Raw genomic sequence first — 25,840 nt, 5'->3', positions numbered from 1 at the left:
AACAAGGAAGTACAATTAGCCTGAGGCAGTTCTTGATTACTTACTTCTGTTTCTTTCAAAATTTTAACAGAAAAAAATGACAAGCCTGGGAATTGGACAACGAAAGAATTGATTGTTACTCATGTAAACGATTCATTATTAATACAATTTTGTGGACAACTTTCTACTGATCAATTGATATCATGGGCTCATCAAGATCAAATCATGTCAAAGTGGTGGTCAAATGGATTTGGCATTCAATTAGAGAATGGCGCTCTATTTTGCGACTCTTCTCTCAGGGTGGCGGTCAATCGAGGATGGCATTCAAATAGAGGTGATGTTCAATTAGAGGGTTTACGGTATTTTGTTCTCTCTCTTTAGAATAATCCTTCGTTTTTTCGTGACGTCATTTTATAGTTGTCAGCCATCTTTATAAACAATTTTATCGTTAAAAATACGAAGCTTTTGCAACGATCTTTTGAAAACGATGCTTTTGTTTGCAATTTTTTTTATTATAGTATCATAACAACACCAAAAATTTCTAGTAAATAAAAGAAAAACGGTCGTTTTCTACAAATATGGCGGCTTTTTCGTGAACGAGCGCATGTGCAAACGAGTTGATGACGTCAAAAAAAACGATGGATAAAAGTCAAACAAAATGCTTCATTGACTTCTGATCTTTTTCAGAGAGTGATCTGTCTTACCAAGCTACTTTTTGATGACTTTGTTTATCATAGTTGCCGGTTTACAGTGACAGGTCTGAGCTGGTTATGAAAAGGTGAGAGCAGTACTTGCCAGTTTTTTTTTGTTCATTTCACTTCCAAGTGACAGAATTAGTTTATTTCTTCAACAAGACATTCATCTACAAAATCATTACAGTTCAGGTTTAGAATTGGTTTTTGTCTGTCAATTTGAAGTGACTTGGTGTCAGAGGAGATTATCAGGTACCCTGTTGCTTACTAGCCTTTTTTTCTAATACCTAATAAAAATGAGTTTGAAGTTAAAACAAAGTTTACTTTCATCCTTTGCAAAAAAAAGTTTAACTTTTTAATGGTCAGATTCTATATGTACTGCTGCCTGAAGTCTGACAAGTTTCTCGTATTACAAAACTGTGACCTTGTTAGTATTTGTAACACCGTAAAACCATTACTATCTCATTATGTAATAGTAATATATCAGTATTAATAAAATGAGTTAGGTCAAACGCTGTCTTGAATTTGCCATAGTCTGATTGGTAGGCACTTGAAATGTCTTGGTTTTACATGAGTGCAGTTATCTTGGCACATGGATTCATGTGAACAGTGCAACAATTTTTTGGTACAAAAATACTAACAGTAGTTATTATCTTTATATACTTTATATACTTGCTGTGGGCTGCTAAAATTAAGATCTTGCATCTTTTGCTGTATTAAATGAGGCTTAACAAGAGCATTGTGTAAAATTAATATTAGCAAATGTGAATGCCCTCGTTATAGTTTACGTCATTTTTCATTGAAAGAAAAATGGTTAAACTTTCTGTCAGCATAACTGATTCTTTTTTACGGAGGTCTTAACTTTTCATCCGACTTTTCTATAACATATTGTTTTATCACAATTGATTTTCGGTTCACAAATCTGATGGATAATTCATTAATAAACAACCTATAACCCGCTAAATAATCACTTCAATGAATTCACACAGAAATACCTGACACAGCTAACATTTTGGTTCACTCTATTGAGGATGTGGTGACTTAACTAAGCATCAAAGTGAGGCGTAGTGATGTTCTGATTATCACCTTATTTTTTAAACTAATGGCGGGCAGCAGACTTCCATTCCCATGTCTGGAGCGAACCTCTTAAAGAAATTAATCAGATAGATTTTGAAATGTTTAAAAAACATCTTGTTTAACAAAGCTTTTTAATACATAAATTATGTGACACAATCCATCATGATATCAACAAACCGTGGATTGACAAGAATGTGTATACATGAGAACATTAGACACTGTAGTAGATTTCTGGAGAAGGAAAAATATTAGTCTAGGCTTTAATCCTTCAGGTACACTTTGGACTAATGGATGGTGAGGAACTCAATGAGGATTTGATGCCTGTGATGGCAATACAACATCCTCGTGTAATGCCCGCTGGAAGTGTAGTACCCGCTGGAAGTGTAGTACCCGCTGGAAGTGTAGTGCCCGCTGGAAGTCTTGTGTCGCAGGTTCGCTTTCATTTGGTTTGTTGTCTTCTCTTACTGCTTTCTTAAAGGTTTATGTACGATCTATAGTATTATTGATTATCTGTAAACTTGTGAAATGTGTGATAAGAAGCCTCTGTGGCAGAATTCAACACAAAGAGGAACTCTTAAAAATATGAATGGTTTACTCAAAGGGTTCACTATTCTATCATATTACATATATAAGCACATTTGGATTCTCTGCACCTGTTTTTAGGACATGCAAAAACAATAATTATCATTGTTAAAGAGTACATGATAAAAGATTGATGTTTATTCGTACCCATTAACTTGGAGTTATCCTCTCTACACTGCTTACAAATAATAGGTGATTTAAATGGCGATCGCCCTATTGATTTCAAGAAAACCCGTAATGAATTCAATAACATTGTAGTGTTTACTGCTGGGTCTATGTTTAAGGGTGGCCTACAAACATTAAATTATATATGGTTATCATAGCATATCAATTTTAAATTATACAATTAATTATTACAGCCTACAAATGCTAAACTATAAATCATTATTGCCTATGAATTCTGATGATACGCAAAGTAAACAAGTCAAGTTTTCAATTGTACATCGTAAAGATCTACTCACTCCGACTGTGAATGAGACATCAGTAGCTCCATTATCTCAACTGTATAAAAATGTTGCAAATATATTGCATTTGTTGCTGGTAGGCGATTGGAATCTTGATGATGTACTCATAGGAAATCCTCTATTATTTTAGCTGACTTCACGTTAGTATATTTATTTAAAACTGATCGTCATGTTTGTGCTGTTCAAGGATCTGGTCTATTTAAGGTGCTCAAAGGAGAGCCCGAGTGTAGGGATACCCTCAAGTCTGCTGTACGGAAACTTCAAGCTCAAATCCAGAACTCTCCAGATCAGACTGTGAATGTTGCATCTCCAGAGTTCACTAAGAGGTTGACAACTAGCATGTACCAGCAGCAGTTGGAGGGGTTAGTAGTAGTGGTAACTCTATCAATCTTTCCATAGATGTACTCGCTTAATTAGGGTGTGTAATCTGCTTTCATGACATCGACCTTAACACTGGGTTAGTATTGATTAGATAGCATTGATTAACATTTGATAATATTGATGTATAGTGCAGGAGTTTGGTACATAGAAATATTTCTTTTTTATTAGTTTTCAAAACTTAAAAAATCTTTGAAAATTGTTTTTTTTGTCTGGAAATCATTTGAGATTCGCCATTTTTGCGAGTAAATTATGTTTTAATCGCTTGATTACCATACAGTAATGGAGGTGAGCTTAGAGCTATTAATAATGAAAACTTTCATGTTACTTAAAGATAAGCTAGTAGAGATAGTATTAACTTATCTCCTAGGCTTGTTCGCTTTAAAAAAGAAGGTTTGCCGATGCCGACGCTACCCTACTTGCGAACATTCGTGTTACAAATGTTCGCAACAAACAGATGTTACGAACAATGGCAAATACGAATGGTGTTGTGTGTATGTCACAAATGTTCATACAGAGATGCCATAAGTTAGATTCTGTGTTGTGCCTTTTTCCAAGTAGTTCGATACAAGTGCGGTTTAAATGCTGTACAAACCAATATAGGTTACTTCTTCAATCCTTGAACATACGTTTTGTACAAAATAATGAACTGATACAACTTACAAATAAATTTGCCTAATGAACGGCTATTCGGAACCAATTCTCATTCGTATGTTAGGGAGCACCTATATATACACGCTTCCTTTTGTCTATGATTTGTTTGTTTAAATTTGCATATTGTTGTTGACAATTAAGATGAAATTTAAATTGACATTGTTTTTCATGTTTCATAATTTTCATAATAAATAGGGTTTGCAATTTTTACATCCAGCCTCTTCAAAGTCCCTAGCTAAATTTTAATACTTTAAATATTCTGAATGTGTATGACTGGAAATTACTTTGATTATAAAGTGAAATAGTCTCAAATTTTACCTATAGATTGTGATGTGGACAACTCTATGTGCAGTCATTAAATGTATGACTGTCACAGGTTTTAAACTAACGAAGCGAGTTAACATGCTTGGATAAAAACTGTACAATTAAAAATAAAACTGGCCAATCTAACTGATAACCTTTTATCTCGCTGACCTTGATTAGCTGTGAGCAGGCGACTCCTTTGTGTACATTCTTTGGCAGTTTGTTGGTGACCTGATAATTTATTGTGCAACGTTGAAACACTTTACCTGCAATTATCAAACCAAGAATGTGCGCCTCATAGGAAGGTACATGTAATTGTTATGTTCAAAATGTTTATTAAAGCATTGGTCTGGATAATAACGTTAAGGGTTGTCTCCTCTTTTTTAGACTGGAATAAGTGAGATAGTTGGTAAATTTTGTGTTTTATAATTCGTTGTTTTGTGTTTCATGATAGTTTCTTGACCCTATAGAAATGCTTGTTCAAACCAGTATTCTAGTAATAATTATTGGTTTGAGCGTTCATTGACGTAACGGAATTCTCTTGGCATGGCTTCCTTACTAGTCAATGGGATTAATCGTATGGTTATTGAAAGGTGTAAACATTGTAGAACGTTCTGTGACTTCAAGCTGGTGCTGGACAGTGGGCTAGAGGTTCCTGTACACAGGATGGTACTCTGTTCCAACTCGACCTACTTCAGTTGTCTGTTTCAAAGTCAAATGGTTGAGACCAAAGTTGGCTTCGTACGACTCAAAGGAATGGCTAATGAGACAATCTTAGTATGTGTCAAGTACTGCTTAGTATGTGTCAAGTACTGCTTCCTTTTACAGATGTTAAGCTCACTCATAGACATTGGCTATCATACACATGCATTATGCACACGCTGATACAAATGCATCCTAACTCAGGCGATATGTGTTTAGGAGCTGGTAAAGTTCCTGTACACAGGTCGAATCTGTCTGAGCAGGAAGAATATAGTGGACATTGTTGATGGAGCCAGCCATCTGCAGATTGAGTCCGCTATCAAGCTCTGTTCCTCCTACATGATTTCTGCTGTACATAAAGGTACCTCACGCTCACCTTTGTAGCGTTAGTTTGCACACAGTAATAGCTGGTTCAAGGAAATATGTCACATTTGCCTGCTAAACTTAAAAATATTCTCATCTTGTCCAAAATTCCTGATTTTTTGATGAGAATTTAGCATGGTGAGGGACTGCTTGTCTCTTGTTGTAGGCTAGATGAGTCTAAGACAGTATGTGTTGCACTCTGCTTTGGTTAGGTACTTTTGTTCATTGTTTTTTTGATTGTTTTGTTGTTGCTGTTTTAAGAAGTTGTCTTACCTTATGCTTCTGATGTACATATGGTACAAAAGCTTCATCGTAGTAATGAAAAAGATTGTAACAAGTTATATTCATATCTTATTCATTCACTATTTTCTCTTGTAGAAAAATATTGTGTGTCATGCCTAGCCGGGGGGTCATAATAGTCATTTTTAGGTGTTCTTGAAGCCAGCCGCTGTGTATCTATCTATGGTTGTACATGGCTCTCTTGGTATTGTGTTGCGCAGTGTATCTATGGTTGTACATGCCTCTCTTGGTATTGTGTTGCGCTGTGTATCTATGGTTGTACATGCCTCTCTTGGTATTGTGTTGCGCAGTGTATCTATGGTTGTACATGCCTCTCTTGGTATTGTGTTGCACTGTGTATCTATGGTTGTACATGCCTCTCTTGGTATTGTGTTGCACTGTCTATCTATGGTTGTACATGCCTCTCTTGGTATTGTGTTGCACTGTCTATCTATGGTTGTACATGCCTCTCTTGGTATTGTGTTGCGCAGTGTATCTATGGTTGTACATGCCTCTCTTGGTATTGTGTTGCGCTGTGTATCTATGGTTGTACATGCCTCTCTTGGTATTGTGTTGCGCAGTGTATCTATGGTTGTACATGCCTCTCTTGGTATTGTGTTGCACTGTGTATCTATGGTTGTACATGCCTCTCTTGGTATTGTGTTGCACTGTCTATCTATGGTTGTACATGCCTCTCTTGGTATTGTGTTGCACTGTCTATCTATGGTTGTACATGCCTCTCTTGGTATTGTGTTGCGCTGTGTATCTATGGTTGTACATGCCTCTCTTGGTATTGTGTTGCACTGTGTATCTATGGTTGTACATGCCTCTCTTGGTATTGTGTTGCACTGTCTATCTATGGTTGTACATGCCTCTCTTGGTATTGTGTTGCGCAGTGTATCTATGGTTGTACATGCCTCTCTTGGTATTGTGTTGCGCTGTGTATCTATGGTTGTACATGCCTCTCTTGGTATTGTGTTGCACTGTGTATCTATGGTTGTACATGCCTCTCTTGGTATTGTGTTGCACTGTCTATCTATGGTTGTACATGCCTCTCTTGGTATTGTGTTGCGCAGTGTATCTATGGTTGTACATGCCTCTCTTGGTATTGTGTTGCACTGTGTATCTATGGTTGTACATGCCTCTCTTGGTATTGTGTTGCACTGTCTATCTATGGTTGTACATGCCCCTCTTGGTATTGTGTTGCGCTGTGTATCTATGGTTGTACATGCCTCTCTTGGTATTGTGTTGCACTGTCTATCTATGGTTGTACATGCCTCTCTTGGTATTGTGTTGCACTGTCTATCTATGGTTGTACATGCCTCTCTTGGTATTGTGTTGCACTGTCTATCTATGGTTGTACATGCCTCTCTTGGTATTGTGTTGCGCAGTGTATCTATGGTTGTACATGCCTCTCTTGGTATTGTGTTGCGCAGTGTATCTATGGTTGTACATGCCTCTCTTGGTATTGTGTTGCACTGTGTATCTATGGTTGTACATGCCTCTCTTGGTATTGTGTTGCACTGTCTATCTATGGTTGTACATGCCTCTCTTGGTATTGTGTTGCACTGTGTATCTATGGTTGTACATGCCTCTCTTGGTATTGTGTTGCACTGTCTATCTATGGTTGTACATGCCTCTCTTGGTATTGTGTTGCACTGTCTATCTATGGTTGTACATGCCTCTCTTGGTATTGTGTTGCGCAGTGTATCTATGGTTGTACATGCCTCTCTTGGTATTGTGTTGCGCAGTGTATCTATGGTTGTACATGTCTCTCTTGGTATTGTGTTGCACTGTGTATCTATGGTTGTACATGCCTCTCTTGGTATTGTGTTGCGCAGTGTATCTATGGTTGTACATGCCTCTCTTGGTATTGTGTTGCGCTGTGTATCTATGGTTGTACATGCCTCTCTTGGTATTGTGTTGCACTGTTTATCTATCATGGTTGTACATGCCTCTCTTGGTATTGTGTTGCGCTGTGTATCTATGGTTGTACATGCCTCTCTTGGAATTGTGTTGCACTGTTTATCTATCATGGTTGTACATGCCTCTCTTGGTATTGTGTTGCACTGTTTATCTATCTATGGTTGTACATGCCTCTCTTGGTATTGTGTTGCACTGTTTATCTATCATGGTTGTACATGCCTCTCTTGGTATTGTGTTGCACTGTTTATCTATCATGGTTGTACATGCCTCTCTTGGTATTGTGTTGCGCTGTGTATCTATGGTTGTACATGCCTCTCTTGGTATTGTGTTGCGCAGTGTATCTATGGTTGTACATGCCTCTCTTGGTATTGTGCTGCGCAGTGTATCTATGGTTGTACATGCCTCTCTTGGTATTGTGTTGCGCAGTGTATCTATGGTTGTACATGCCTTTCTTGGTATTGTGTTGCGCAGTGTATCTATGGTTGTACATGCCTCTCTTGGTATTGTGTTGCGCTGTTTATATGTGGTTGTACATGCCTCTCTTGGTATTGTGTTGCGCAGTGCCCTTTTGTGCAATTGCGTGAAAGATTAAGCAGTATTTGCTGTATGAGTGTCTTTGGCTATTCCGTGTGAGGTTTCACATTTATTTTAATATAACGGAAAAGTTGGAAAAAACCTTCTCTTACCAATAATTTATGAATTTTTTGTTGATCATTGAGTTTTAATGTGCAACCATGCTTAACTCATGGTTATCATGATCAAATCATTTCAATCACAATTTTTTTTTATAATTTCACAAAAATCTGTATTTTTCGGCAAACAATCTTTATTTGATGTGCGTTTAACAAATCTGTAATAATAATAATAACCATGAAACTAAATGAAAAGATAACTCTGAATTATGCGTCCAACAGGTAGCTACGTGCAGGTGTACAGTATGTGTCCCACAGGTAACTGCAGATGTACAGTATGTTTCCTACGGGTAACTGCATGTGTACAGTATGTGTCTCACGGGCAACTGCAGGTGTACAGTATGTGTTCCACAGGTAACTGCAGGTGTACAGTATGTGTTCCATAGGTAACTGTGTGCAGGTGTACAGTATGTGTTCCACAGGTAACTGCAGGTGTACAGTATGTGTTCCACAGGTAACTGCAGGTGTACAGTATGTGTCCCACATGTAGCTGCAGGTGTACAGTATGTGTTCCACAGGTAACTGCAGGTGTACAGTATGTGTCCCATAGGTAGCTGCAGGTGTACAGTATGTGTCCCATAGGTAGATGCAGGTGTACAGTATGTGTTCCACCGGTAACTGCAGGTGTACAGGATATGTCCCACAGGTAACTGCAAGTGTACACTATGTGTCCCATAGGTAGCTGCAGGTGTACAGTATGTGTCCCACACATAACTGCATGTGTACAGTATGTGTTCCACAGGTAACTGCGTGCAGGTTTACAGTACTGCAGATAAGTACAGCCTCTCTAAGGTCAAGGATAGTGTGTTCGGTCACATGTGTCTCAAGTTCACCGAGCTGCCTGACGATCAGCTGTTCATGCTCAGCACCGAGCAGATGGTTGAACTGATAAAGAGCGACAGGATCATCTGCACCTCTGAGTGGCAGGTTTTTGCCAAGGTCTGTGCTATATTCTGTGTACCTATGTCTATATATATTTAGGTATAATACACCCATGTGCCAAAGTATAACACTGGCCAATAATTTGGGCCTGTCGTAGTAGGCAGTCATGTACTTTTGCATATGACTGTAGCATTAAATGCATCGATATTTATGTAAGTGCACATCAGTAGCACCTACATAGACATTGAGGCATTGGTGTTGTCCCTCACTGCCTCAGAATTTATATTCTTGGTGCTAAAATAGCCTCAGTGTCAATCTTCTCTTAGTTTTTCGGTGACCTAGCAATTGATTCTAACAACTCAATTTTGGCTGCTTTGTCATTTTTAGCCACAATTGGAAATTGGTTGTCTTTTACGTCATGTTTAAATGAATTTTATTAAAATATTGTTCGAGTCTGATTAGTTATAATAGCTAGAATAGATTTGTAACGGTATAACATGGCATAACATGGCTGGATATGATGAGAGCATGCAGAATATAGCCAATAACATGGCTGGATATGATGAGAACATGCAGAATATAGCCAATAACATGGCTGGATATGATGAGAACATGCAGACTATAGCCAATAACATGGCTGGATATGATGAAAACATGCAGAATATAGCCAATAACATGGCTGAATATGATGAAAACATGCAGAATATAGCCAATTACATGGCTGGATATGATGAAAACATGCAGAATATAGCCAATAACATGGCTGGATATGATGAGAACATGCAGAATATAGCCAATAACATGGCTGGATATGATGAGAGCATGCGGAATATTGCTAATTTATTAGCAATAGACAACTAAGTAGTTTTTATTTAGTAGCAGGGGCATTAATGATAGTAGTAGTAGCAGGCTGATGTAATGCATTAATAGTTGTCTATGTGATGGGTACAAACTCAAGACATATATATACATATATACATACATGTATATATATATATACATATATACATACATGTATATATATATATATATATATATATATATACATGCATATATACATACATGTATATATGTGTGTGTACATCTAGTTGTCTATGTCTTCTTGTTCCCAAGACATCTGTAGTGTGTACTAGAACAAAAACCAAACGTTCCTATGCTCTACTATGTCTGTTAGATCGTGTGCATGTAACCAATGCTATTACACAGGTCGACCGCTGGCTCAAAAATATTAAGGATGAAGTCGAAAGGAACTGCATCGCTGAGAAGCTCATGAAGTTCGTTCGTTTCTCATTGATGACTGGTAAGTTTTCATCAGTTTCGCTTGAATCTGAGGGTTTTAATCGCAATCAAGTTTTATCAATTTTAATCTTAAACATCCTGGCAATCAGATAGAAAATCAATAGAATAATTCCAATACTTTCTCTTAAACTATACACAAATTTTGTGCAACTTTTAAGGTAGCATTTTAGTATAGCATAGCGTTTACATCTAACGTGTAAAGTATTCATTAGATTAACTCAAAGATTTTGTTTTAAAAATACTGAAGTACAACTTTGTGCAATGCTCTCATCACAAAATTATATAGTCACAGACTTGGAGGAAGAAAACTGTGTAGTAGAGATGCCCCGATTCTAATTTCACCAGCCGATTCAGGTACCGATCCGATACACCGTTTCTTATTGAAAAATAATCTGATTCAGATACCGATTCAGATCTTTTGTGTCGCATTGATAATTGTTAATTTTATTATGCAAATATAATACAAAGAAAATAATAATATTGATGTATTTGTTTGTATTCATGGAAAAAAGATATACATGTATATATAGTCACATACTGTCATACCGTGCATCGCGTAGCAAAAAAGTCCATGTTTCTTGTAAGCTGCTATTAATAATGGTAATTACTGTTAGTGGTACAGCTTTATTTGTGATAATGAAATCTCGCATCTACTGCTGAACGAACTGCTGCGCCTGTACAAATTTAGAGCAAATAAATGTTTCTCTTAATTACCATTAGTGATTCAGTTATCTCAGTGAGACATTTTTATCTTATCGAAAGACTCACTTGCCACAGATTATGGAGGACAGACTAACTACCGATAGGCCACAGAGATTATTTTATGCGATGCAAACAATATATCATATCATCAGGATCAAGAGAGAGAGAGATAACTTCATGCATCGACTGTTCAATTACTTTCGTAATGCTAGTACATAGAATTATTACACCGCATTATTGTTTCCCATCATTGTGCTTTCGTTCGTGATTGGCTGCGTGATTGGCTATGTTCGTGATAAATCATATCGCTGTAATTGGGAAATACCGCACTTGGTGATTGTGTCCTAACTAAAGCCAAAAGATTCCTCAGCTGTGTTGATGTTTATTAGGCTATAGAAATGAAATATATTGTATGACAGGCCCGGAATTCATTAGGTAAAAGTAAGAAACTTGCAGCTGATTATTTTTTTTATTAGTGTAGCAGGCTAAAATATGGTTTTCTGCTAAATAGTTTATCTGTAAAAAGTATCTGAAGTTTCCGATTTTTTAAGAAAAGATCGGCCGATACCGATTCAGATACTCAACACCCATATCGGCACTGATACCGATTCTGATATGAAAATCGGGGCAACTCTACTGTGTAGTACTATGCTCACTAATAATGACAGATTTCAGTATGCACTCGTTGAATGCTGCCACCAGGTGTGTAAGGCGTTTCATCACAGTGTTTTGCCAGACAACCAAACAGTCATAACTATTATTTAAACTAGTTATATATATATTCCCACGACCAAACGAGCGGATGCTAAGTTTGGGAGTTTTTATGATAAATGCATGTGCACACAACTTACGAAAATTATTCATCAACAATGAGACCAACCCTTGTTTTGAAATCTCATCAACAAATTTAACCATCGTTTTGTAGAGTCGTTAAAGTATAATAACGATACAAAACACAGTTAAGCCTATTTAAATATGTTACCAAGCCTTTTTATACCGTCGGCATTATCTTAAAACTTACCCATCTGATCGGATATACACAAATAGGCAGATTAATTTGGACCAAAATCGCCACAAAACACTTGAAAAGCTTGGTTGAATAAAAGTTAAGACCAGCCTACGATACGCCAATAAAGCCATGCGACATATAGTAGGACTATTTAGCAGTGCACATTTCACGAGAAAACCATGCTCATTTCATCAGTCTATGGCATATTTTACTTGTAATCGAATTTATTCGAAGGTTTCTGTAATAAACGTAAACCGTTTGACAGGGATTACGTGTTTGTCACAATTTCCATAATTTTTTTCCATATTATTTCCATTTCCATAACATTTCCATAATTTATTTCCATATTATTTCCATTTCCATAATTCATTTCCATATTATTTCCAATTCCATAACATTTCCATAATTTATTTCCATATCATTTCCGTTTCCATAACATGTTGATAATTTATTTCCATTTCCATAATTCATTTCCATAGTTTTTTCCATTTCCATAATTTTTTTCCATTATATTTCCATTTCCATAACATTTCCATAATTTATTTCCATATTATTTCCATCTCCATAATATTTCCTTAATTCATTTCTATATTATTTCCATTTCCATAAAATTTCCATATTATTTCCATTTCCACAACATTTCCATAATTCATTTCCATAGTTTCTTCCATTTCCATAACATTTCCATAATTTCTTTCCATATTATTTCCATAACATTCCCATATTTTATTTCCATATTATTTCCATTTCCATAATTCATTTCCATATTATTTCCATTTCCATAACATTTCCATAATTTATTTCCATATCATTTCCATTTTGCATAACATTTCAATAATTTATTTCCTTATTATTTCCATTTCCATAATTCATTTCCATAGTTTTTTCCATTTCCATAACATTTCCATAATTTTTTTCCATAACATTTCCATAATTTATTTCCATATTATTTCCATTTCCATAATTCATTTCCATAATTCATTTCCATAATTCATTTCCATATTATTTCCATAACATTTCCATAATTTATTTCCATATCATTTCCATAACATTTCAATAATTTATTTCCATATTATTTCCATTTCCATAACATTTCCATAATTCATTTCCATAGTTTTTTCTATTTCCATAACATTTCCATAATTTTTTTCCATATTATTTCCATTTCCATAACATTTCCATAATTTATTTCCATATTATTTTCATTTCCATAATTCATTTCCATATTATTTCCATTTCCATAATTCATTTCCATATTTTTTCCATTTCCATAACATTTCCATAATTCATTTCCATATTGTTTCCATTTCCATAACATTTCCATAATTCATTTCCATATTTTTTCCATTTCCATAATTCATTTCCATATTATTTCCATTTCCATAACATTTCCATACTTCTAAAATAAAATTTCCATATCCATTTCCATAAAAATATGGAAATATTTATGTTTATGGAAATGGATATGGAAAAGTAAACATTTCCATAATATGTTTAGCGATCCCTGCCGTTTGAGGCGTAAACCAAATTACAAGTACGAAATTGTGGTACACAGTTTATCAGCCTGTGTTTTTTTGTCCAATCACCGAAGGTTTCATTATTTAAAACGTTAGCCGAAATTCTTTACAACTTATGTACAAGCTAGGGCCGAACTACAACGCCCCTTTATGACGAGAACATCTTTTATTTTGCTGCAGTTTGCATGAAACTTTTAGACGCGTGAATGCTCATACTCGCTTTCTGTTAAAGATCGCTTATCAAAACCCATTCTACATTCAACGCAACCAACTTTCAAACTGTGTATAGTACACAGTAGCTTGCCATTTTACTTCTAATTTTGCATTTCAGAGTTATAATAAACATATATCTTCATTGTTGTTGAATTACATACATTACAGTAGATTAGGCCTACAGCTTTATAACAGCTTTTATTTTGCTGCAGTTTGCAAAAATCTTCCAGACGCGTGAACGCTCATAGGTATTCTATTATTGCTGTATTACTATATTAACAATATTGGTTATTCTAATAATATCAGTGCAATTTACTTCTAATATTGGCCAATATTGCATTTCTCCTATTGCATAGGAGAGATATAAACATAGAATATTTTCCTTTCATTATTGCTGTTTGTCATGACCAAACACTTTTTAAATAAATTTTCTAAAAAATCTATATAAATACCACAACTTCTCGATATTGTTAGCTAGGACGTTTTGAAATGTAAACAAAATTATGCATTGGTTTTCTATTATTACTATATTAATAATATTGATTATTCTAATAATATCAGTGCATTTTACTTCTAATATTGGCCAATATTGCATTTCTCCTATTGCAGGGGGAAAATATAAACATCTTTTCCTTTCATTATTGCTGTGTGTTGTAAATAATAACACCCACACCCAGTACATTACAGCTACCATTGCAGTTATCCTGTTGCGCTGCAGCGCCATTTGACTGCTAATATTGCATTTCTCATCCATCAGTAACCTTTTTTTCCAATACTTTGGTCGTGGGCTGCATGACGTTGGAATTTCTAGAATAGAAATTTATATATATATATATATACAATAAAAATATATATGCATATATTTATTATAGTTATTTTGCTCGTGTTATTTTTACTATTAAGCACACTGTTAAAGTTTGACTTGCAACAAAATTCTTAAAATGTCTTACACTGTTGTGTTGTAGGTGCAAAATATGTGGGAATGTGATTACAAGCTCTTAAAAGCTTAAAAACTAACAGTTAATTGCAGCCACACGAGACCGCCGTAGTTTGGATTCTCTTTCCGAAACGGCTAAAATGGGACGTAGTTGTACAAGATGGTTTCTGTGTACACTTTCATGCAACCTCATTCGTCGAAATATTTTCACGAATATACTTCACACATTCAATAAAACCATGTCTATTGTTCTTACGCGTCTATTTTATCGTCATCGTAATGCCCTCACTTTTAGCACTGATATCTTATAACTTACCGTAAAAATTCGTTTCATTTTTTAACCTTAACTCGAAGGAGTACATATCATTGTCTGATAATCAAGACGAGCCTGTTGGTCACCTGTGATAATCAAAAAGTGCTGCAGAATTTATTTGCGAAGTATTGGGTCACATGATCAGATTACGACTAGACAATTAGATCAAGCCGAAACTCAACTGTTAAGTAGTGAGCATCTATATTTGATACGGGTCTTCGGTAAAACCCGAAGTGTTTGTCATAAACTAGTGCTACAAGAAGTTTTATATTGAGCCTTTTATTGGCCTTTCAATTCACTTGAGAACATCACGTGACAAGACAATAACCAAATGTAATGACTACGTCAGAGAAATAAGCTGATTCCAATCTACGGCGGCTTTTCGTTTTTGCGCTTTTAAAAGCTTGTAATTACATTTCCGCATATTTGGCACCTACAAGACAGCAGAGTAAGACATGGTGAATCTTTTGTTACCAAATAACTGTCATGTGAATTTTGTCACGAGTCACCCTTTAAAGAACCTTCATACTACTGTAAAAGAACTCCATGAAGTAATGTATGGCAAATATGAAAATGTTTGTGTAGGAAATCCATCAGTGTAGTATAGTAATGGCCAGTGTGGGTAGTGGGGTGAGTGATGGTGAGTGATGTCGTCTGGTAACACATACTTGTACCAGTGTGGGTAGTGGGGTGACTGATGATGGGTGATGGTGAGTGATGTTGTCTGTTAACACACACTTGTACCGGTGTGGGTAGTTGGGTGAGTGATGTTGTCTGGTAACACATCACATACTTGTACCAATGTGGGTAGTAGGATGAGTGATGTTGTCTTGTAACACATACTTGTAGGGGAAGAACTTGTGGGAAAAGTGAGCAAAGTGGATTTAATGAAGACAGAAGCGTGCAGTAAGATATTAACTGAAGCGAAAGACTATCACATAGTTATACCAACACAGCCTTGTCTCCAGTCTTGTAGGACTAGGGTAAGTCTGTAGTATTGTCTACAGTCTTGCAGGACTAGGGTAAGTCTTTAGTATTGTCTACAGTCTTGTCGGACTAGGGTAAGTCTATTATTGTCTACATTCATGTCGAACTAGGGTAAGTCACTATTATTGTCTACAGTCTTGTAAGACTAGGGTAAGTCTCTATTATTGTCTACAGTCTTGTAGGATTAGGGTAAGTCTCTATTATTGTCAACAGTCTTGTAGGGCTAGGGTAAGTCTCTATTATTGTTTACAGTCTTGTAGGAATAGGCTGTCTCTATTATTGTCTCTTGTCTTGTAGGATTAGAGTAAGTCTCTATTATTGTCTACAGTCTTGTAGGACTAGGGTAAGTCTCTATTATTGTCTACAGTCTTGTCTGACCAGAACAATTTTGTTTGGTATTACTTGGTAGGGTCTGTACAGTGAAAGAGTGCCCATAATTCACTGTTAATAATAACTCCAGTCGAGTCTGATTGAATATAAACAGGCAATTATCAACAGGTAGTCGAGGGATCATCGAGAATAACGTGTGAGAATATTTTGAGAATGCTGGTGGTGTACTAGAGTAGGTGCACCACTAGTAGACAGTTCCAGGGGGAGAACGTGGTCTCTGTTAATGCTTTTCAATTTAGAAGGTACCCCAGTTAGTTACTATTGGCCAGTTTTTTCGCCGTCAAGATTGAAAAAACTGGATTTCTGATAGTCCCTGTTACGTTTTACAAAAAAAAAAGTCAAGTCATATTTACTTGCATACTCTAACCTTTGTAATAAAATATCTCCAAGTCAGTCATGTGCTTCTCTGAAAGCTTAACCGTGGCCTGTGGCTGGTGATATTTTTATCATTATGACAAATTATTGACAATGTCATGGAACTGCTTGCTGGCGTGTTTCAACATTCTATGTAAGAACAGTATGGGAGTGTAGGTTTCTGTAATAATATTTGTTTAACTGAACTCTGTAGGGTGTTCACTTGGACATTTGTTGTGTTAGAGAAGCATGTAGAAAGAGGCATTGTTGAGGGATATCAGATTATTCCTTGATTACTAAAACATTACATATGCTATGAAGGTCATAAATCAAGTGTATGCTAAAAACAGAAACATGCAGCATAATGTAGTGATGAATGACTCGAGTCTCTGTCTCTCGACATTGCTAATTTGTGATAAAATGAATCGGTAGTCACATCACCCGTTTGTTTCAGGTTAGACACGCTGAAATTATTTACATGGCTTGTTGTCAAGACATGGATTTCTCTGTGTACCCAATTATGAGTCCACTCTATAAACTTGGTTCAGCTGGTCCGGTCGAGCTCCGTAAGCCATCTCGCAGTTTACTGGCGCCCTCTGTTTGTGTCTACAATAACTTCCTATACGCCTGTGGGGGCGTCTATGACAGGAATTCCTCCAGTATATCTTCTGCTCGGTGCTTTAGGTAAGTATATTAAGGTCTTTCTTTTGAATTTCCCTATCTACTACAGGAGGGGGGATGACGTAGGAGCTGTCAGGTAGCTACTCTACTCAGAAACAAATGTGCTTGCGTATTGTGATATATAAACTGACAGACAGCTAAGACTGAGAGATAAACTGGGCCAATGGATTATATCACAGAAACAAGTTGCTTGATCTATCCTAGTTTTTGTCGTTACTTGCTCAAGGAATATTTCCTGTCGTTTTTGTTTACTAACGCTAGCTTGTAATCAGCATTCTTCACGCAATGACCAATCAAATATTTCCACACAATTCATTTAATTCCGTATTATTCATGTTCAAGTTTCAGATTATTGTTTCACTGTGATAACCATCAAAAGATGATGCAATTCCCAACAAGTCTTGTTTTATTTTATCATTGGTTTCAGGTTTAAACACATTCAAAGCTCAGAATTTTTGCTGCATTTAAATTTGTATAGCAGGAGCCACAATGTGTTAAACTTCTGTTACTAAAAAAGCTACCATTGCTTAAAAATACAGCCCGACCTCGTTTTTGATCACAATTGGTTCCAAACGGCTGTTTAAAAAGTCTCAAAAGTATCAATATTTATGTTTAATGTGTTCAATTAACATAAATATTTTTATTACATTTAATTAAAATAAAGGGTTCTTTTTTACACAAAGTGTCATTGTCAATATAATCAAATGCTTTGGCATGGCTAGAAGTTTGCAAATAGCACAACCTTGAAAATGTTGAAGCAAAATTGAATTGGCTTGAATTAAGAAATATAAACAAACATTTATATGAAAGTTGGTAGATTAGTAGATGTTTAACCCACACTGGTGATTGGTCGTTTATAAATACTTTCATAGGTATTAAAATTGTTTGATTTAAGTGCTTGTTCTGTGCAACAACATATTTGTTGCTGGAAATTGAACATGAAGTTGCCCGACAACATATTTGTTGCTGTGCAAGCAAAAGCTGTTCATCCTTCAATTTCCGGTTGAACCAAAATTGTCATCACTGAGTCACATTCACTGTATACGACTAACAAGGCTACTTGAGAAAATACCGGGTGTGAAGCGTATCGCTTGTGCTATCACCTAAATCACCTCCGTTAGGAATTGTTGGGTACATAAAGAAAGCATAATATTATTATGCTTTATTATTTATCTTGAGGTGTTGACTGATGTTCTAAAAAAGAATCAAAGAGATTGACCAACCAGAAGCTGAGATATAGCCAGCCAAGCACAGGTCTACCAAAACATAAGGGTTTTGGTAATCATCAATCGACTTGTGTGCCATTGGTCAATTAAGCCAACTAATGCGCTCTCCTATAACAATCACGGCGTTTTAATTGGTTTGATCCCTGGAAGTATAGAACAATCAAATTGGACCTAACAATCATTGCTCTGAGAATTCCGAACCAGTTCCTCTGACGTGTAGATTAGTTTTAGCATAAAATAATTACACGCATCTATTATTTTGCAACATTTCGCTATCTTGCTAGTTCAGCTCAGTTTTGTTGTTCTCCCGCTTAGCTTCCTTATTCAGACTCATCTTTAGCGCTGTTCAGATTTTCTTAACTATAGCTAATAAATGTAATCAATTAAATCAATCATCAATCTCGGTTATCATTTGGAATTTTCTTCAAATTATATTAGTTACATCATTTATTCTATACGCAGTTATATTATTATTTTGTATAAAATGCATTTTGATTATTATATTAATCATAAAAACAATCATAGATAAGATAATAGATAAATAGAAAAATCAAATCAAAAGTTATCGTTTTCGTTTCTTACAGCAAGAGCAGCACGGTCAAGTTATTCTTTTTAAAATTATGGCTCTAGTGAACTTACAGTCTGTTAATAGTGACGATAATCATGAAAATCAACTGAATGCTGCAGTAGGTACACAGTAGAAAAATGATGAATGAACAAAAATTCACATTCCCATTTCTTATTCTAAACAAACTGCAAATCGCGGATGTCGCATATAGACTATACACGCGCCGTTCGTTGAACAGAGGATCTTCGAAGCATATCGGTGGAGACCGAGTTAAAATTTGAAGCACAATAGTCAAAATCTGCTCTTCTGTTTTGAAAAATCATTGTGGGCAAATGCCTTTACCACACAATGTTTGCTTGATTTTCCTGAAAAACCAGAGCTAGTCTGTAAACTCTTTACTATCGCGAGAAGCGTTTCACATCTCGTAGCCTAAAACAATCATTATACGTAACGGTGGTAAGGGTGCGCAACTCCGGCACATGACCAATAAGTCGATTTCATACGTCACAATTCTTGGGATTTTCGAAGGGTTTTCCTCTGATTCGTTATTAGGTAGACCTGTGTTTGGCTGGCTATATCTCAGCTTCTAGTGGGTCAATCTCCTTGATTCTTTTTTTATTTTTTAGAACATCAGTCAACACCTCAAGATAACTAATAAAGCATAATAGTATTATGCTTTCTCTATTCTTTAACAGCTATTATATTCATAGACTAGGGTGTTTCGAGCAGCCAAAAAATATTGTCTAGTTGTGAATTTTTTTCAGGCGTTTTTCATTGGCAGGTTTGATCCAAGAACAGACTCATGGTTTGAAATTGCCAGTATGAATGAGGCTCGGCAGCGGTTTGACCTTGAGGTTGTCGGAGACATGATGTTTGCTCTCGGTGGTTGGGATGATTCGGGTAAGTATAGCCATGCTTCCACTTTCTATATAGGTGTAGATTTAATTAACATCTCTGATAGATGTACTCGACTTTGAACAACAGTTTTAATAGATTTACTCATTCCTTCATTATACATGTATGCAATAAGCTATTTTATAGATGTACTCTGTTTTAACAACAGATATAACCAACATCTGTAATAGATATCAGCCCATCATCAATGTATATACTATACTCTCTCTCTAACATTATGTAGCAAGGCAGACTGATAGATGTGATGAACATCGTATACTAGATATAGACTGTGCTTAATAATGCATGTTGTTACCTGCTATTTTTTGATGATCTGGTTAAACTTGAATATGACTTCAGACTTTTGGACATACCTTTGTTAATTGGTCTTTACTGGCATCTGTTTAGCTAGTCTAGAGCGTGTCAGCATAAAATACTGAAAATCACTCTTATGTGCCAAATAAAAAACCTATTATTTCAACAAAAGGTCTGTCTGTCTACGCAATTTATGTTCAAACCTAACTCGTGTGACTAGCTCTATAACAGTTGATTCATTATAGTTTCCTCTCCTCTCTCAATGTGGATAATCACAAATTTGATTGATTGTATTGCACTTGATGACCTCTTGTTAGCGATCCGTTCTCAACTAACTAGTATAATGTAGGCACTAAGTCAAATATTTTTGATATGTGGATAGTGATAGAGCATTTTGAAATATTGCGGCCTAGCCTCTCAATTGGTTTGCTACAAGACGGCAATGCAACAGACCATATAAGTCTTTACAGACCTATTCGCTTAGGTGAACAGATAACAAGGCCAAAACAGGAGAGAAAGATTACTCTGTTTTAGTTTTCCAAATTTGAAATGTGTCAAGCGCTAGGTACATGTGACAATGTTGATAATAGGACTTCTCTGAGTGATATCTGTGATTTCTGTAGTGATTTCTAACACCTATGAGGTCTACAGTTTTGCCAAAGATGAGTGGAAAGTCTCTCAGCTGCCTCTTGGACATCACATGCCCTCCAGACACGCAACTGTTTCCTATGCCCAAAGTATTTACTCTTCTGGTGGTGTGAGTCTCTTTTATCAACAACTTCACTAAATCCATATACAGGGGTTCTCGAACGCTTCGGTTCTCGACCAATTCAGTTTTCGACAAAACAAATTGAAATTTGTTCATCTCGAACATAAATTCGTTACTCGACCAAACCTGAGCATGCTCTTTAGAATTAAACTTTCATAATAGCTCCGGAAACAGCATGAAAACATTCGTTAACAAAGAAAGAAGCAAATTACGCTTCATAAATTCTTTACAAAAAGGAAGGAACCATCTGGAATGACGTCCCTCTACAGAAGAGCTTTGTTAGGGAGACAACTCCTTCAGTCAAGTTACCCTAAATTGTTTTGGAGGAGGGTTCTCCTTCAAAGATGTGAAGTAACTGTGCCATTGCTGTTTATATATTCTTTTTCACTCGATTTTTGCTGTAACTGATCTGTTGTATTTTTCGCTGTTTCATTATCAATTTTTGCAATTTTTGGTATTGGAACTTAACCTTTAATGTTTTTGATGTTTTAAGAAAAAAACATACGGAATGTTTACTTTTTGTTTTCTGTTTCCATTATCATAGATAGAAAATATTTAATTAAGGGTAAACACGAATTATATCTGCCATATCTACCCGTTTTTATTTATAGTATGCAGTACAGTGTAGCCTACCTACTGTGTAAAATGTTAAAAGAATATTTTACCGAAGTTTTTATCTCGGCTTGGAACGAATTAAAATTACATACATTAATTCTAATGAGAATAATTGTTTTGGATCTCGAACAACTTGGTTTTCGAACAATCTTCTGGAACGAATTATGTTCGAGAACCGAGGTTCCTCTGTAATCAGTAGTAGGCCATCACTTCCTGTTGTTGCGATTATGGATGACCGTACCGTATCTACATTGGTGGTAGCAAAAAATGGCTTGTAAAGATTCGCTCTGGTAATGTTCACACTCATTGTTTGTTTTTTTAGCTCCTCTATTTCTGGTTGACTGTGTTGACAATGTTTTTCTTTGTGTAGACTGACAGTAATTTGCCTAGCGGTGTGCAATTTGGTGGGCTTATTTTTTATGAGCAAAGCCTAAAACATAAAACTAGGTTAGGTTATTGTATACAAATAATATGGTTGCTATGAGTTATGATAAAGATGTACTTATTTTGGACACTAAAGAGTATATGAGAGCAGAGTTAGAGTATTACTTGGTCTTGCAGTGCATTGGTTCGTACACATCGAATGCCATGGTGCAGTACTTACATGACCCTCAGTCTCCCGGTTCACTCACTGTTCGCAAGCTTCCCAAGATGCACAAGGCGAGGAAGAGGCATCGAATGCTTGCCCACAATGATAAGATATTTGTGCTAGGAGGTCAGGCTAGCTCTTTGGAAGTATTTGATGTGAAGACTGAAAGTTGGAAACTGTATGATGGTAAGCGGAATAGCTGAGGTTACAAATATTCACTTGGAGTGTCAGTGCATCTCACGGCATGATATGCTGTTATGTTTGAGTTTTCAACAAGGTCTTCTAGAATTGTTCACAAAAGTGAAATGGGTCATGTGATGTCACTTGCTGGTACCTACATGTATATATGCTGACTTCTCTAAGCAAGCATTTTGTTTTACATGTACGTTATTAGTCTTGTTGTCAATTCTTTTCACATTCCAAGCTTCGACAGCGAACTTTCTCTAAATATTTAATAATTGATGTTTAAATGCTTAAGCTTGGTTGCTAACGTTGTAGTCAGTAATTTTAATGCTATATCAGCAATGAACACTGTGATTAGATGATATTTGTATGTTTTTCTTTAAAGGCTTTGCTGACACACTTGCGACAGTTACTCGTCTAGTCGGTGTGTGCTCCTTGGACCCGACTAGAGTCATATTCGTCTCCTTCCGAGAGAATAAATCCAACTCATTGATAGTCAATCTGGAAAAGTGCCCGGAGGCTGAAAAACAGCTGTTTGTCAAAAGGCTTAATGGTAGGTTAATTGTGCATGATCTGGCATATTAGTACCTTCAAAGTGAGGTGTAAGTGGTGCACTACATGGACAGTTAGGTTGGTACTGGATCTTCAACTGACCTAGATGTCTGCTTATCTTTGACACCTCCATCAGATGTCTACTTACCTTTGACATTTCCATTAGGTGTCTACTTATCTTTGACACCTTTATTAGGTGTCTACTTATATTTGACACCTACGTCAGGTGTCAGCCTGTCTTTATCACCTCTATCAGGTATCAGCTCGTCTTTATCACCTCTTACTGGTATCAGTTTATTTTCATCACCTGTATGAGATATCAATTTTTGTGTCCCTGTTAGTATTAGCGTGTCCTCATCACCTGCACTTGGTGTCATTCAGTTCACATTACTTGTATCAGGTATCAATCGGCCAATCTTCATTACCTGCATCAGATCATAGATGTCTGTCATCCCTCATTCAACTATAACTGCGGGAATCACGCTACCAGCTTTGTTGTTTCCATTCGTGAATTTGATGACCTTAGTAATTTACGGTTGACGAAAACATTCTTACCAATTCATGTAGCAGTTTCTTCGCTAGTGAATCACAAATATAGTTTGGCAAACAGCTGTTGATTATTTTCCATGAAATTTGAAATTGTGCCCTCTCCTGTTTGAAGCTTTTTAGGAAGAGCAAAACTCTTTATATAGCAATTGTATTTCATTCTTTACTCAGTGAACAAGTCACAGATTTCAACCTATAGAGTATTTGATACTCTTGGTTATGGCAACAATTGCTAGCTTCTGGATAACATGGTTGTTTATGTGTCTCATCTCATACACATGGACAAACCGGTATATAAGTATTGAAAGAAATACTTTTAGTATATCTTTTACCAAATTTTAGTCCACCTATTTTCTATTAAAACAAACATAAAATGCAAAACCTGTTACTGTAAATCACACTCACGAATGGTGGATTTGATTTGCGGTATTTGTTAGTTATATACAACAGTGTGAAGACCATTTCAAACTGTTAAGTTTGTTTTAATGTGCCATTTATTAGATGCACAAATATGTTTGTGGTATAATTACTATTCACAGTGGTCCCTCACTGTCCGTCTCTCACCGTCCGCGGTTAATGTAGACTGGCGTCCATCGCGATAAGTCGATATCTGTGAGATAGAAACTAATTTTCCAAGTATTTTCCAAGCATGAGCCAAATTTTAACACCAGAAAACTTGAACTGCTTTTTAAACATATTGTATTTATTTCCCTTATATTAAGGGAGTAAATTGAAATTATCTTGATTGACTGTAAGTTTATATTTCTACTTCAGTCCTGGTATTTTAAGCTAGAGAAGAGACAAATTCAAACTTGTCTGGTTTTACATATCTGATCGGATAGTTCATAATTGTGATTAACTGGGTTCGTTGTCTGAAGGAAGTCACATGTTGGTAAACATTCATGTATGTTTATATATGTATTTTAATTTTTTAATTTATGTTATAATATTCTTCATTTTATAACGAACATTTTTCCACCGTGAAGTACTGAAACCACAAAAGGTGAGCTGCGAAGTAGCGAGGATTACTGTAGCGCTAAAGCTGTTGGTCAAACCTCGCGATTGTTGGTATACATATGCAGAGTTATTATGCAGGTTATGCTTGCTAGTATTTGTAACTTTTTCCGGAATAAAGCTACCATAGTCATAGAGTTATCAAATAGCCATAATGCTGTTATCTAGTCATGAAGTTAACTATTATACATTTTTAGCTGAGCCCAGAGTGCCATCCAATGTGACCTCATTCGGAATTCAGATATGGATGCCAGCTTTAGGCTGTCTTGCGAGCAAAAAGGAAGCACCTACTGATGCCATGTAGGAAGTTGTTGCGCTGGAAATAGAACAACGTCGGGCTAGCCTCATTGGATAGAAGATGAGCGAGATAGTGCCGAGGCGATTTTGTTAGAGGTGAGAATGGACTGTAATGTTTAAATACAGTCGAAATGCATCCCAAAGTTAACAATGTCTGTTGGTGGTTGGCCAATTCATTAGAGTAAGCATGCTAAAGTGGGAATATAATTGTCACTGATGGTGCAGCGGCGTGCAAACCCACCATCCCACAATTCATTGAGATATGCCTATTGACAAGCTTAAGGTTTTGATGCTAGAGAATTATACACTGTGTGATGCATAATACGTGTTGTACAGGATACGTACAGCATGCTGCCCACTTTGTACCATTTTCATTAAATAAAACTATGCTGGATTCATTGCATAGCAAGACTTATGTTTGCTATCATTATGCACATTGGCAGCTATTTTGTACATCTTTTGTTTTTGTATATTTATGCATTTTGTGTATAGTTTTTAAGTATTGTGTGATACCCTGTAGGTTTTCAAATATTTTGTGATACTTGTAGGCTTGATGATTGCATGGTTATATTATTGTTTGACATGAAATTTTGACTAAATTTGTAGCTGCTTCATTATCTGTCTGACATTGCTTGCTAAATTCTGATTAATTGAAAACGTACGATCTAAACTTGCTGTGTGTGCAGATACCCTTCAAATGATTCAATATATGAGTACAATTACGCTACCAGGTGTTATTTCCTGTTCAAGGTGTTGACCTATGAAAGAGTCGTGTGTCTACACTTTGTCATCATGGTTATGAGATTGAGTCAGTGGTTGGCCAATCAGTTCAGATTTGTGTTATACTCTATCAGCAGATGCCTTGTGATGGAGGTGTGTGTGTATTTCCAAAATAAA

The 25,840-nt window shown here is 36.1% G+C and overlaps 1 protein-coding gene across 1 annotated transcript; it reads left to right on the top strand.

Annotated features, from left to right (window-relative positions):
• Window positions 1-665: 665 nt before the first annotated feature.
• LOC137388872 (kelch-like protein 9) lies at window positions 666-25,670 on the top strand. The gene is made up of 14 exons (XM_068075348.1): window positions 666-757; window positions 2,021-2,179; window positions 2,999-3,156; window positions 4,738-4,906; window positions 5,051-5,192; window positions 8,834-9,030; window positions 10,180-10,273; window positions 15,813-15,946; window positions 17,149-17,378; window positions 19,951-20,069; window positions 21,002-21,135; window positions 22,324-22,537; window positions 22,920-23,087; window positions 24,844-25,670. The coding sequence occupies exons 2-14, from the start codon at window positions 2,036-2,038 to the stop codon at window positions 24,948-24,950; spliced, it is 2,010 nt and encodes a 669-aa protein (XP_067931449.1). The 5' UTR covers window positions 666-757; window positions 2,021-2,035; the 3' UTR covers window positions 24,951-25,670.
• Window positions 25,671-25,840: the final 170 nt, after the last annotated feature.

This window comes from Watersipora subatra, chromosome 2 (assembly GCF_963576615.1).
Source record: "Watersipora subatra chromosome 2, tzWatSuba1.1, whole genome shotgun sequence".
NCBI lineage: Eukaryota > Metazoa > Bryozoa > Gymnolaemata > Cheilostomatida > Watersiporidae > Watersipora > Watersipora subatra.
Note: the sequence above shows the minus strand (reverse complement) of the source record. Positions and strands in the feature narration are given on the sequence as shown.